The sequence below is a fragment of the Histoplasma capsulatum genome (genome assembly GCF_000150115.1).
Source record: "Histoplasma capsulatum G186AR genomic scaffold supercont2.2, whole genome shotgun sequence".
In the NCBI taxonomy this organism is placed as follows: Eukaryota; Fungi; Ascomycota; class Eurotiomycetes; order Onygenales; family Ajellomycetaceae; genus Histoplasma; species Histoplasma capsulatum.
The window spans coordinates 176,361-189,782 of record NW_025544802.1 but is presented as its reverse complement, the minus strand read 5'-3'; the positions used below and the strand labels follow the sequence as shown (position 1 = coordinate 189,782).

Here is a 13,422-nt window from a genome sequence, read left to right as displayed (position 1 = left end):
TAAATAGAGGTTGTAATTATCCTCGTTTCCCCTGCTATCCCACTCACGCAGCTGGTCGACTCGCGTCGGCTTGGAAGGATAACATTTTGGCAAATTGGCGTCCCTCCGCGCCGCTGGAACGCTTCTGACGAATGCAGTTCGCAGAAATTCCTCGTTCCCCGTTCCAGCGCCTTATTCATGCCCCCTCCTGACATCCACTTGCAACCATAATACCCGCCATTTCACCAACCGGGCCCCGCGCAAAACCCCCAACCAGCTCCCATACAGAACCTCCGATTTCCCCAAAGAAATAGACCTCGAACACCCCATTTTCCTCGCCCCAAAACTCGATCCCAAGAAACTAGGCGGCGTCCATCGGGATAGATACCTCTTCCGCGACCCCGACAACATCTCCCTGTACCCCGGCGAGCAGTCCTTCGATCCCACAACCGCCGCCCACCATCCAATGAAGTTCTTCTTCGAGTTCATCACCACACCTACGGCAGACACGCCAGGCACTACCCTTATCGTCCACTTCGATGACAAGCGCTACCTATTCGGCCATATACCCGAGGGCCTACAGCGGGCCTGCGGCCATCGTAATATCAAGTTCACCCATGTCACGGACATTTTCATGTCCGGCAAGACGTCGTGGGCGAACAATGGCGGCCTGCTCGGGATCATCCTAACGCTTGCCGAGTCGGCGAATACCTCTGCCTGGTCGCAGAAGGAGGTGTATCGGACGAAAGCAGAGCGGTTGGCAAAGCTAGCGGCCGAGACGGCGGATCCGGTGCAGGCAGAGTCATACCGGCGGCGGCTGGAGCATTTCCAGGAGCGGAGCAACAAGCTTGCCGTGGAGTTTGAGCGGCGGGGGAAGCTGGCTATCCATGGCGGGCCGAATTTGACGCATACGGTGGCGACGGCGAGGAAGTTTATTTTTCGGACGGGGATGCCGGTTTATATCCATGAGTTTAATGGGTTTTCCGAGGGGGGAGGGGAAGGGGAGGGGGAGGGGGTAGGTGGTGAGAGGAGGAATGTGGCGGAACCTACGTGGACCGATTCGCATCTTAAGGTGTGGGCGCTCTCGATATCGCCCACATCTTCTCTTGGATCGCCTACTGGATCTGTAGGAAGTATGAAAAGTGGACGGAAGCGAAGTCTGGATGAGTTCCAGGAAGGTCCTAATGCTGGTGCTGCAGTTGCTGGACAGGGTTTGGAGAGCGAGAATGCTAGCGCCCTCGATAAACGTGCTCAGGATCAAATAGCTCGCCAGGCGGTGGTGTCTGACATGTTCAACTCCGACTGGCGTTTGGATTCTCTGGTCGAGATGCCACTCAGTGAAGTTCGGCACCCTGCAAAAATCTTCGTCCGTAACCGGGAAACTCACAAGCTCGAACCGTATACGGGTCCTGGGCCGGATGCCACCGATACCGTTCCCGATATTACGGTTTTAGTTCGGAAGCCATGGCCTGGTGCTTTGACGGAGACTCTTCCCCCAACTACCCCGTCGGACATATCGATTTCGTATATTATTCAACATTATGATGTGCGGGGGAAATTCAATGCGGCGAAAGCCAAAGCCTTGGGTGTTAAACAAGGTCCTAAGTTTGGTCAATTGACTGCGGGTCAGAGTGTGGTGTCCGAGGATGGGAAGGTAATCACTCCGGAGATGGTTATTGGAGAATCTCAGCCGGGTGGAGGAATTGCTTTTTTGGATATCCCCACGGCCGACTATGTCGAAAATCTCGTCAATAGACCTGAGTGGACTACGCCTGAAGTGATGAGGGGGCTTACAACTTTTGTCTGGATCCTTGGTCCAGGCGTTGGCAGCCATCCGCTTTTACAGGAGTTCGTGGTTAAAATGTCGCAGTACAAGCACATCGTCTCTTCTATGGATTACTGTTCAAATTACCTCGCGTTCCCGTTTGGTTCCACGGAGACCACACATTTCTCCGTCCTCGACAATGAACGATTCCACGTGCCACATCATGATAACGTGGAACTTCCACAAAAGACCTTCCTTACGCTACCTTCATCGTCGCCACCATCACGACCTGCGAGTGACCCTTTGAAGTCAGTGTTCCTGCCTGCACTTCCCAACTTACAAGTCGAGCTGCAACCGAAGTTTCTGATCAATAGCGATGGTGTCCATAAACCCCTCAATACAAATAACATCACCAAACAGATATCCTCTCGTGTCCTCAAATTAGCACGCGAGGCCAAGGAAGACATTAACAGTCCCGAGTTTCAGGATCTTCTGAAGAAGGTTCGCCAGAACATCCCCAATCAGGATGCAGAGATTATCACGCTCGGAACCGGCTCTTCCCTGCCATCGAAATACCGAACTGTTTCTGCAACTTTACTCAGGGTTCCTGGGGTTGGGAACTACTTATTTGATTGTGGTGAAAATACTCTTGGGCAGCTGCAGCGCACGTTCGCGCCGGAGGAGTTGCAGGAGGTCCTACGAGATTTAAAAGTGATATGGATAAGCCACTTGCACGCAGACCACCATTTGGGGACTGTGTCTGTTATCCGGGCCTGGCATAAGGTCACGCACAGAACTCAGTCTCGAACAGCGCCTCCACCGGAGCAAGAGCGCGATCTTACGAAACTCCTAAATGAAAAGAGACTTTTCGTTGTCTCTAATGCGAAAATGATCGAATGGCTGGCCGAGTACTCCAGCGTGGAGGACTACGGCTTCGACAATCTCTTACTCCTCGCGGCTGACCCCACGGTTCCAGATAGTTTCCACTACAGCCATCTGGGCAGCGATGGACAACCCCTCCTCGACTACCATGGGAAGCCCCTAACAACCTTCGTCTCCTTCAACCCTGACCGGTCACCGCTCGCTCTGCAACTCCAGCAAGCCACAGGCCTCAGCACTCTCCTCACCGTCCCCGTCATGCACTGCCAAGGTTCCATGGCTACCTCCTTCGTTTTCCCCTCCGGCCTGAAAGTCTCGTACTCCGGTGACTGCCGCCCATCGCGCGACTTTGCCAGAGTCGGCGCGGACTCGACTGTGCTGATCCACGAGGCAACCTTTGAAGACGACATGCTGCAGGACGCCCAGGCCAAGCGGCACAGTACGTGCGGCGAGGCATTGCGGGTCGCCAAACAAATGCGCGCGCGTAATGTAATCCTCACTCACTTCAGTCAGCGGTATACGCATAAACCCACCATCCCGCGCTTGAAGATATGGGCTTCTTCCCACCTCTACTCGCCCCCCCGCTCCCCATCCCACCCCCGCGCGCGCTCCGCATCGGGATCCCCACTCTTCAACAAACTCCCCGCACGCATCGCGGCGTGGAGAGCAAATAACCCGCCGGACGTCCCCGTTTCGGAGAACGATGCTGCCAGTAATGGCAGTGACAATAACGGTGACATTGATGGTGACGATGACGGTGGTAATGCCCGTGGCTTGGATTCCGAGTACAGAACACCAATGTACGGCGCGCCCACGCCGGACGTGATGCAGCTGGACGGCGGGGTGCCCGTGCCCGTTGTCGTCGCTTTTGACATGCTCCGCGTCCGTGTTGGCGATATGCTGTGCGCGCAGCGCTATGTTCCCGTTCTCAATCGATATTATGATGCTAAGCAGGTGATGGCGGTTGAGCACGAGGAAAGGAGGGACAGAGCGAGGGCGCTGGCGGGTAAGGATGGGGGTGCGAGCGGGCTTGATGTCGGCAAGGGGAAGCAGAAGCAGGGAAAAAAAGGGCCAAAGCAGGAGGGCGGGGGGAAGAGGGATGGGCAGCATGGCAGACGCCAATCCGGGTCTGGCGCTGCTGATGTTCCTTGGCTTGATCAACGAGGACATGATAGGCAGGATGAAGCGCAGCTCTCTACGGGTGGTATGGGCGGTTAGACTTACTGGGATTTTTCATGTTCCCCATCCCCTCATCGCCTATCTATCTACTTTTTGCTTCCCGACTTTTCATGCCGGGATGGATGGCTATGTAGATTTTTGTTTACATTATATATATATATATATTTGAGGTATTCTCGCTTTCTTTTTACACCATTGGGTTCTTTTCTCTAGGCGTTTTTTGAGGCTTGTTTATGCATGGAGGTGCTGTATGATAGATCGTTGCTACTTGACACCAAAAGGGCAAAGATGAGAATTGAATAATCGGACATAAGTACGCCAGTTTCTTCCCGCCTGGCTTACGAAGTGATCGCTGGTTGGATGCATGGCTAGGTAAGCGCTAATTTTCTAACCACGTTGAACTCGGTGTCCCCGTGCAAATGATATTCTTCACTCCAACCGGCTTGAAGCCGGGACATTCATACACCGCCGTGCAAGACTCATAAGCAGTATGAAACTGAAAACGTTCCCACTAGGCTCGATGAGAACATTTCCCGCGCAGCACTTGCAAAATCATGCTCTTCTCAACAATATCGACCGTTGGCACTGTGAATAAACCGAACTCAAGTCGGCACTATGACAACCTACAGTCTCCTGAGGAGCTCAATGCTTGCTTGCTCGTAAATGCTTTTTACTCCATGCTCAAAATTAACCCGCCTAGTCCGAACGGCGCACGATATGTGGTAGAACTGACTTTTGGCTAGCAAACTGAGCGAAGTATCCACCGCTTGTTCAATCCTGATGGCTTGCATTTCCATACTGTAATCTTCACAAAGGAAACGTGCTGCTGTAGCTAAAAGCAGCTGAACCCCAACTCCACTTCACGAATATCCACCTACCAGCTACCCCCTACATGATACAGCTCTCATTAAGTAGATAGTGTTGGGGGGTTTGGATTGGTTCGTCCCCTCTACTGCCAGCATGGCGCTGGTGTGGGAGAGCTCTTTTGCCCCAGTGACCTAACAAGTTATGAGGCCCGTGGCAGCGCAAACGCTGCAGGGTGTGCTAACATTCTATCACAGGTTCAAATCAGAGATTATCCAAATAAAAAAGTCCTATCCTACTCATGCACAGTCCTTACCGGGCGGGGACAATATAAGTGCTTAGTCACTCTGAATCCTTCGACCGGAACAAACAAGGGCCTAGTTCCCCAGCTGACCACTAAGAAAAAAGTTGGCAGTGGAAGGGTAGAACAAAGACAGGCCTGGTTCTCAGCTACTACCCAAAATGGTAGTTGCATGTCCGTGGGAGGGGGGGGGTGTTGAGGGGTTTGGGCTGGTTCGTCCCCTCTACTACCAGCATGGCGCTGGTGTGAGAGAGCTCTTTTGCCGCAGTGACCTAACAGATAGTACATCAACACCAGCTGTTTTCTCCTGGGAGGTCACTCGGCATGGTAGCGTCGGATATATCCTATCACTCCACTTGGCGGTGGAACCGATTAGATGACGTATAACTCCTACATACGATAAGGAACTTTACCGCAACAAGTAACTCCGCTGTTTACGGGGTTAAGCAGAGAGAAACGAAAATATACCGAATGTCTCCGGTTTTAGAGGCCTTTTTGTCCTTTGGTTGGTAACAGGCTAAGGGGGCGGGCTCGGGTGAGGCGGAAGCCGAATCTCCTCCCTATATAAAATAGTTTCTCGCAGCGTGCACTTCTGGAAGAGTTAATAGAGGTCAATATCTCGGTATCCGGTCAATATCTCTGCTGAACTCCGCGCTTCGCTCTGTGCGTGTCAAGTTTATTTTTTGTAGAGGCGTTGTTTTGGGTTGATTGGTATCCTCCGATCTCGCGTCCCATCTGTGCTCAGTGCTTCGAGCTTGCTACAACTTTGATCCTGCCGAACCCGTAGCTATGAGAGAGACACGCGCTGCTTCCACTAAGACCTATACACTGAGCGATGGTATGTTGATTTTCCTTGAGTATGGTTTCAAGAACATGCGACTGACTCCGTGGTTTTTGGCCTATAGGCAGAGTAATTCCTGCTATTGGCTATGGGGCGATGCAGTGTTAGTTAGTCCTATCTATCCTGCGCAGTGTTGCTTACCTCGTAGACAACAAAAACTAAACTAAGACGCCCCAAAGACGGCATGGTTTTCCCCGACGAAGAAAGACCCAAAGTCACCGAGATCCTCAAACAGGCCATTCTCGCAGGCTATCGTTACATAGACACCGCACCAGGGTATGCCACAGAGGATCTCCTTGGAGAGGCCATCCGCGCCTCAGGCGTGCCTCGCTCTGAATTTACAGTCGTGACCAAGCTTATCCAAACTCAGCATCACGATCCTGAGGCTTCGTTCCGCGAGTCCCTGGCAAAGCTTGACGTCGGCTACATTGATATTTTCCTCCTCCACTGGCCCAATGCTTCTGGCCCAGAAGGGAGGTGGAGGGGCATTGACGAAAGCCCGACGTTCGTGGAGACATATAAGAAGATGGAAAAGCTCGTCGGCCCTAAGTGCAGGAGTCTGGGTGTTTGTAGCCTTTCGCAGAAATTGATGGATGTGCTGTTGAAGGAGTGCACGGTCAAGCCGGTCATCAATCAGATTGAAGTGCACCCGTTCAATCCAAGTCTGAAGCTTGTCCCGTATTGCCTGGACAAGGGAATTCAGGTGATCTCTTGGGGGTAGGTCGTCTCTTAATTTTTTTATCGACCCCAATCCATCTTTGGGGTTAATGGCCTTTGTCACTAGTGGGATTGAAGCGCATACACCCGTATCGGCAGGGCGAACCGATTGCTGACCATTTCATCATTTATCTTGAACCGGTAGACCATTAGGTGGTGGACCGAAGAGCCTCTACTTCGATACTTCGCCCATGTACAACCACAAAACCCTGACCTCGCTTGCATCTCGATATAATGTCAGTATCGAATTGATCATGATATCCTGGCTGGTTCAGCGTGGGATCGTTCCGATTCCACATTCGGCCTCGCGCGCCCGGATGGACGATAATCTGTCCCCGGTTTCCTTGACGGACGAGGAGGTGGGGCAGATCAACAACATTCATAAGGAGATCGGGCAGCGTAGGTTGATTGACTCTGTCGGATTTGTTTGGGGGGATGTTCCTGGAAAGGGACGTGCGATTATGGGGTGGACTGTGCAGGAAATGGGATGGGAGGACGCAGAAGGCAATGTATTGATTTAGTCCTCTGGTATGGGACTACACAATATGTAAGTATATAGCTCATGACTAGAACAAGGGAGCTAAATGTTCAAGGATCATGGATATTGAGGGCCATCCATTCTTGGTGTTTTAGAATTTCCGAATCTGCCGCGTATTGGAACCCATGACTCCCAACGAAATGCGTGCTGAGAGCAAGAGGGGATCAGCTAGGCGATGAGCGACTCTTTTTTTCATTTATTATATTTTTTTTATCTCTCCCATTTTCTCATACCTTTACACACATTCTACTTTGACTCTCCACCTCCAATTCAGAAATGTGATAAGGCGCAACACACCCCGTTTCATAGGGGTATCAAATGATGTGCAAATTGGGAAAGCCGGAAAAGCATGGGGACAGAGATTCCATGAGAGAGGAATCTCTCAAGAGTGCAAGCCTGCGTAACTATGTAGGTGGGTAGTTGTTTGGGAGAGCGGGTGCTGCATTGGGCGAGAATGGCCAGTTCAAAAAAAATTCGTATAGATGCTCCCGATTTTCCGTTGATGGGTGAGAAGCCAAATAAATTGCTGTCTCAGGCCCAATATCCCGTTGGTTCCGGTTCCTCAGGTAGCCCTAAGCTCCCTGTAGTTAGATATACGCTGGCGTGACGGAGAAAGGCTTTCGGATACTTCCATCTGCAACCACATCCTCGTATTGAGCAGGTTTTTGCTGTTAGCAGGGACGAGGCGACATTTCCTAGCGCGCAGTGCATTCTGTACTAGAATAAGCTCGCATCAGGGACTTTGTATGTGAACTTCGCCCCTTAACCGACTGCAAACAATCAGCCAAGCTTGAATATTTAAGAGAATATCAGCTCAATAGACTTGGCGGATGTTGTTGTCGCTGTTTCCGAACTGGATATTTAAACCGAACCATCTGCTGGATCCGTATAGCGGGTACCAGCTCGATGCCTTGCAAATGATGACATTTAATGTCTGTGGAGGCACGATGCAGAGGTCGGTAACTAGTAACTATATAAAGCGTCCCAACCCACGCGAGAGGAATTCGACGAAAGAAATTCCCTGTCATTGTGCGCACAAGCGTCCACAGTAGTCTCAACAAATGCACAACGCCTGTTCAAGAATGGAATAACGCAGAACTTCGTCAGCAATGTCCCGGCTGGGGATAAGCAGCTCAATGCAGTTAGAAAATCGACGATTGGATGGTGGTTCGTCCTGTCGGCCGCAAGCGTGTCAGTTAGCGCGTCCAGAGTTCAAGGATTACGGCGTATACAGCTTATGCTTGGAATAATAATCAAGACCCTCGCAGCTCTTGTGATTGTCTTGTCGTGTGAAGCGAGATTCCGTGATGTAGTGAAATGCAATTCTCATCACTCCTGCGCAGCGTAAAGAGCTGGAGCCAGGACTCGCAGAGTCACGGTGACAAGAAACGAACGATATGCAATCAGGATCACCAACCCATGTCAGACCGGCCCGCGACCCATCTCTGTCTCCAGCGCAAGCCGTGCGCAGAACACCAGGTCAGGGGCTTCGGCAGGGGCGCAAACTGGGGCTGGCTGGCTGGCTGGCTGGCGAGCTGCCCAGCCGGGATGATGCCTCCTTGCTCTCATCCATGGCCATCCATGTGTCCATTCCCATTGTCTGGTGCCGGCAGGCATAAATATACAGAGGCCGCACCGCAAAGCAGCACATGCGGGCGTTGGAGTTTGTGGATTGATTCCGCCAATGGATTCAAGTTTTTCTTCTTCCTGCCTGTAACATCCTTGCTGATGATTGTGGCCTTTGCTGCAGGAAACCACTTCTTACTTGATCATATTGTCCAACTCGCGTTTCAGAAAAGCAGAAGTCTGCTTGGTTGAAATTGTGGAGAGAAGCAAGATCTGTTTTTTCTTTTTTTCAATAAAAATCCTGCGCCCAATATACAAAAAGCCGCTGCTTGCCGCCTGATCTGTCTCGCCGCGAGCAATGGCTCAACCGGCTCAACCTGCTCAAGCCGCAGCTCACATTGTCGTCGACGACAGTGAGCATGAGGTTGAAGCATTTGACGATGACTTGTAGGTTACTTAAGAAATGTGACCAAGGCAGCGTGTTCGCTGTTCGCTAATCCCATCGCCACGGATATAGCTCAGAGACCAGCTCAATAGCTTCTTCCATCTATCAATTTCGCATGTAAGATTTCGCCCGTTTCTTAACAGAACTCATGATTTGAAAATAGCAAACAAATATAGATACAATGCTAATAGCGACCAAAGAGAGCATGGGCGGCGATATCACGCATATAAAGCCGGGGCGTATTGGGGACCAAACGACGAGATCGCTCAGGAGGTCCTAGATCTTGCACATCATGCATACTTGTTGGCCATGGGCCAGAAACTGTATCTAGCTCCTCTCAGCAAGCCTCAGGTACTGCCATCCTGCCATTAGATTTTACTACATCCGGAGTCTTGTATCTAACCACCTAAGTATCCCACAGAAAGTGCTTGATGTCGGAACTGGCACGGGTATTGTGCCTTATTTCTTTCTCCAAAATCCCCTTATGCCCTTTATAACCTCCTGAGTCCCAAGATTCTTTTTCCTTTTTTCTTTTTTTCAATTGAATAATATGTATATATATATATATATATTTGTTTCTTTTCTAATTTGCTCCAATCCAGGCATATGGGCTATCGACTTCGCAGACCAACACCCTGAAGCCCTTGTCATCGGCACAGACCTCTCCCCGACCCAACCAGGCTGGGTTCCCCCAAATGTGAAATTCCAAGTCGACGACGCAACCGACTACCCCTGGACCTTCGGCACCAACACCTTCGACTACATCCACGTCCGCGACCTCTTCGGCTCCATCCCAGACTGGACCGCCTTCATGAAACAGTGCTTCACCTGCCTCAAGCCCGGCGGCTACCTGGAAGTCAGCAACGCCTCCGTCTGGCTCGAGAGCGACGACGGCTCCATCCCGGCCGACGCCAAGCACCCCCTGCGCCAGTGGGGGCGGCTGTTCCGCGAGTGCGGCGAGATCATGGGCAAGACCACGTCCATCAGCGAGAACCAGCGCAACGTCATGATCGACGCGGGCTTCGAGGCCGTGGAGGAGACCCGCTTTAAGCTGGTGGTGGGCCCGTGGCCCAAGGACCCCGTGCTCAAGCAGCTGGGCCGCTATCGGCAGCTCGAGTGTCTGCAGGGATGCGAGGGGTGGGCGCTGGCGTTGCTGACGCGCGTGCTGAAGTGGGATGTTGAGGAGGTGCAGGTGCTGCTGGCGAATTTCCGCGCGTGTGTGAAGGATAGGAATATCCATTCGTATACGCCTGTGTCTGTGGTGGTGGGGCGGAAGCCGTTAGGCGATGGGCAAGGGGTGTAATTACTGCTTGATCTTGATCTTGATCTTGATTTTTTTGTTAGGGAAGAGTAGAGAATACCACCATAGTTTCGTTTCCTTCCTCATTTATTTGTTCGTTTGGCTTTCGTCTCGTTGCACTGATGATGGCGAGAGTTCGGTGCAAGGTGGAATGGAGGCGAATCCGTGACTTTTTGCGGTATCTGATTACGATTTTACGATTTCTGAGGGGAGGTCATTTATTACTTTTGTTGTTGCAAGAGATTTTTCCTAGGGAGGTCTTTTAAATGAAACAATCACCAGGCTACAAGGTATTTGGGTACTTTTGAATTTCTCTATCCGCGAAGTAGCTATTTGGACTTTGATATTACAACATAATGAAGCTTACCATGTCATGAAATAATAACGATAATAATAAAAAATGAAAATAAAAGTCAAAAGCTCCACCCCCTCTATCCCTTTTTATGCCGTGTAATCATGAACTCAGTAACCAGCAGCATCATTCCCTTCCGCAAACATCCCACTATCCAAGTTCTTCGCGCACTCCTCGTGCCAGTTGCGCGGAGTGAATTTATCCGCAATCTTCTTGAACGCCTCGAGGGTGCAAAACGTGTCATTGCCAGGAAGGTGGTTGCTGGGTTTTGATACACAGCCGGGGATACGAACGGGCTGATCGTTATATCGAAGGCGGACGTAGTAGTCTTGAAGCGGAGGTGTGGGAATACCTGATGTGGTGGAGCGTGCGATTTTGGAGGGCTCTGGGAAGGATGGTGACGATGAGGATTTGCCGTAGAAAAGCTTAGACATTAGGCTGGATGGTTTCCGCTTCGCTGATGAGGTTTCTGCTTCTGGAACGTTCAGCTCTTCAAGGATATCGCCAGGTTTTTGGGCGTGGGGCCTGCCGGTGGCTTTGAAGAGTTCAACTGCTATTGAGGAGGTATAGGGCGGCCACTTTCCGTCGTCAAATGCACCCAGGCTAGTCAGGATTGCGGCGATTGTGGTATCGTGACAGCCGCTCATGGCAAATTTAACAACCTCATTGGCATCACCAGCCCCGTTTGTAGTCGGTTTCCAGCCGCCATGGACCGATGCATGGACCATACGATCGACTATATCACCCATAAGAGCGCCGATACCTAGTTTACGATATTCGTTGCTCTCCCTGTATCCGGTAAACCATTCGTCCATGGCAATTTTATCGATTATTTCGAGGGCCTTCGCGTCGTAGAATTCCGCAGGAAGGCGTGTGTTTGGGCCATGTGCTAGAGTGGAATTGATCGTGTCCAAGATACCCGAGAGGCGAGGGCGGGAATCCACCGCAACGCGGGGAGAGCTGGAAGGCATCCATTTGGACCAGAGGGAGTTGAGGTATTCCATATCCGCGGTCTGGTTCCCTATATCGATCAGAATTCAACCACCAACCGGCAGTAGTTCCAAAGTTAGTCTTGAAATCCTTATTACAACGGCTCATCACACATAAAAATGTAATCTATAGGTAGGCAGGGGAATAGGACTGATGTTAAAAATACATTTATCTGCTGCCCGCTGGGCAAAAAGGCGGGCTAACTGCCTGAAGCGGTGACAATTACTTTCATTGGGATAGAGCGTTTCGTCTGCAAATGACCGGGCCACGATGGTAGGAGGGCGGAAGTTCGCAGTTCGTGCGTCCGGAGGATACATCCCCCAAAAGGTCTGCTGCAGTGACTCGAGAGCTCGGGGGATGGGGGTTGTGCGGAGGTACATGTCATCGGTGTTCGACCTGATTTTGGGCATGAAACCTAGCTGGTCGACATAGAGGTATCGTAATCGTCGACCCAGAGCAAACGTGGACTGGCGACCTTTATCGGTCAATTCTCCTGGTAGGCTGAATTTTTACGAGGTATAAGCCGCTGGACGGGGGGTAGATCCGTAGTAAAGCTATATAAAAGTCCAAGACTTGCCAGATGCCTTCAATCTCTCCCTTAGGGCCTACTACCATCGCCGCCTGGTCGTTCTCTCCAAAGCTCTCCATCCTTCTCCGCCATTGAAAACTATCCCAGCTGGTCAGATCTTCTGTTGAGCTGGCAATTTGGGTGAGTCTTCGTGCGGCGTTGCAATATGGCCAATCTGGGGGGTTGGCATCAGCGTGTGCACTGAAACGGGGGTAGGACAGGTATGGAGGTGGGAGCCATTACATGTAGCCAGGCCGGTCTAAGCTATAAATTAGCCACGGGGAAAATAGGAAGATGGAAATTGATGATATTTATGAGAGCAGCAGGCATACGTTTTGAAAACGAGAGGATACGGGCGTCCGTTCGCCTAAAGGTGTGGGTGCAAATGTGAATACTAGTACCTCAATTTGGAGATCAAAGGAAACAGCAACGGGTGATGGATTTACCGTGGCGGAGAAACTATATAAAAAGCAGGCCGGGGAGGTGTTAGAGTAGAATAGGTTTGCTCATTTATCTGTATAACGAGACTCACCACCTGGACCAATTGCAGCTGCAGGCCGTCTGGATAGAGCTTGTGTAGCTCTTCTTTGGAGTAGGGTTCGCGGGGCACAAGGGACGTCATTTCGTGGGAATCGAGCAGGGGACAGTAGAAAGAAAGTTAAAGAAGCAAGGGCTAAAGTGTTAATGTTGTAAAGAAAGCTAGCCGAGAGAAATCAAGCATGGGTTGGTGGCGGTATACAGGAGGTGGAGTGGTTGTGGTATTTAGGTTGCGGCAGATGCTGAAGGTTTGGCGACGAGGGAGTTCACTTTCACTTCAAATAACTAAACATTTGAGGAATGAATTGAAAATATCTCGAATATTGAATATCGAATACTTATCAACAAGAATTCTTCCACCGTATTGTGCCGCCGGACTGCGTCTGTTCCTATTTACTGCTCTGCACCGATCCTGATGACTCCAGCCATACACACATAGTTCCCTAGCTGCGTGGTTCTGATTGGGCCGTCGTGCTGGATTCCTGACCTCATCATCTCCTCGTTCCTCGTTCGCATTTCTCGCATTTCTCGCATTTCTCGCATTTCTCCTTCAACCCCCATTCAACCTCGCAACATCTCCAGCTTCAACCTGCCATGGTCCGTCCAACTCCTCTCCCAGCCCGTTGACGTTGTTGCCTCCGTATGGTGTATCTACAAATCC

At 51.0% G+C, this 13,422-nt stretch overlaps 5 protein-coding genes across 5 annotated transcripts; 4 read left to right on the top strand and 1 right to left on the bottom strand.

Moving 5' to 3' along the window:
* Positions 1-445: 445 nt before the first annotated feature.
* HCBG_01275 (ribonuclease Z) lies at positions 446-3,841 on the top strand (the record flags this gene model as incomplete). Its single annotated transcript, XM_045428325.1, has 1 exon — positions 446-3,841. The coding sequence occupies one exon, from the start codon at positions 446-448 to the stop codon at positions 3,839-3,841; it is 3,396 nt and encodes a 1,131-aa protein (XP_045290111.1).
* Positions 3,842-4,356: 515 nt separating this feature from the next.
* Positions 4,357-5,238, top strand: HCBG_01274 (uncharacterized protein; the record flags this gene model as incomplete). The annotated part of the gene is made up of 3 exons (XM_045428324.1): positions 4,357-4,524; positions 4,864-5,081; positions 5,205-5,238. 3 exons carry the CDS (start codon positions 4,357-4,359, stop codon positions 5,236-5,238), a joined length of 420 nt encoding a protein of 139 aa, XP_045290110.1.
* A 458-nt stretch (positions 5,239-5,696) lies between these two features.
* HCBG_01273 (aldo/keto reductase) lies at positions 5,697-6,986 on the top strand (the record flags this gene model as incomplete). Its single annotated transcript, XM_045428323.1, has 3 exons — positions 5,697-5,745; positions 5,928-6,465; positions 6,611-6,986. The coding sequence occupies 3 exons, from the start codon at positions 5,697-5,699 to the stop codon at positions 6,984-6,986; spliced, it is 963 nt and encodes a 320-aa protein (XP_045290109.1).
* A 1,941-nt stretch (positions 6,987-8,927) lies between these two features.
* Positions 8,928-10,317, top strand: HCBG_01272 (uncharacterized protein; the record flags this gene model as incomplete). Its single annotated transcript, XM_045428322.1, has 5 exons — positions 8,928-9,016; positions 9,087-9,131; positions 9,191-9,365; positions 9,436-9,463; positions 9,617-10,317. 5 exons carry the CDS (start codon positions 8,928-8,930, stop codon positions 10,315-10,317), a joined length of 1,038 nt encoding a protein of 345 aa, XP_045290108.1.
* Positions 10,318-10,597: 280 nt separating this feature from the next.
* HCBG_01271 (uncharacterized protein) lies at positions 10,598-12,850 on the bottom strand (the record flags this gene model as incomplete). The annotated part of the gene is made up of 7 exons (XM_045428321.1): positions 10,598-11,687; positions 11,823-12,157; positions 12,234-12,399; positions 12,468-12,483; positions 12,557-12,591; positions 12,671-12,683; positions 12,757-12,850. 7 exons carry the CDS (start codon positions 12,844-12,846, stop codon positions 10,777-10,779), a joined length of 1,566 nt encoding a protein of 521 aa, XP_045290107.1.
* Positions 12,851-13,422: the final 572 nt, after the last annotated feature.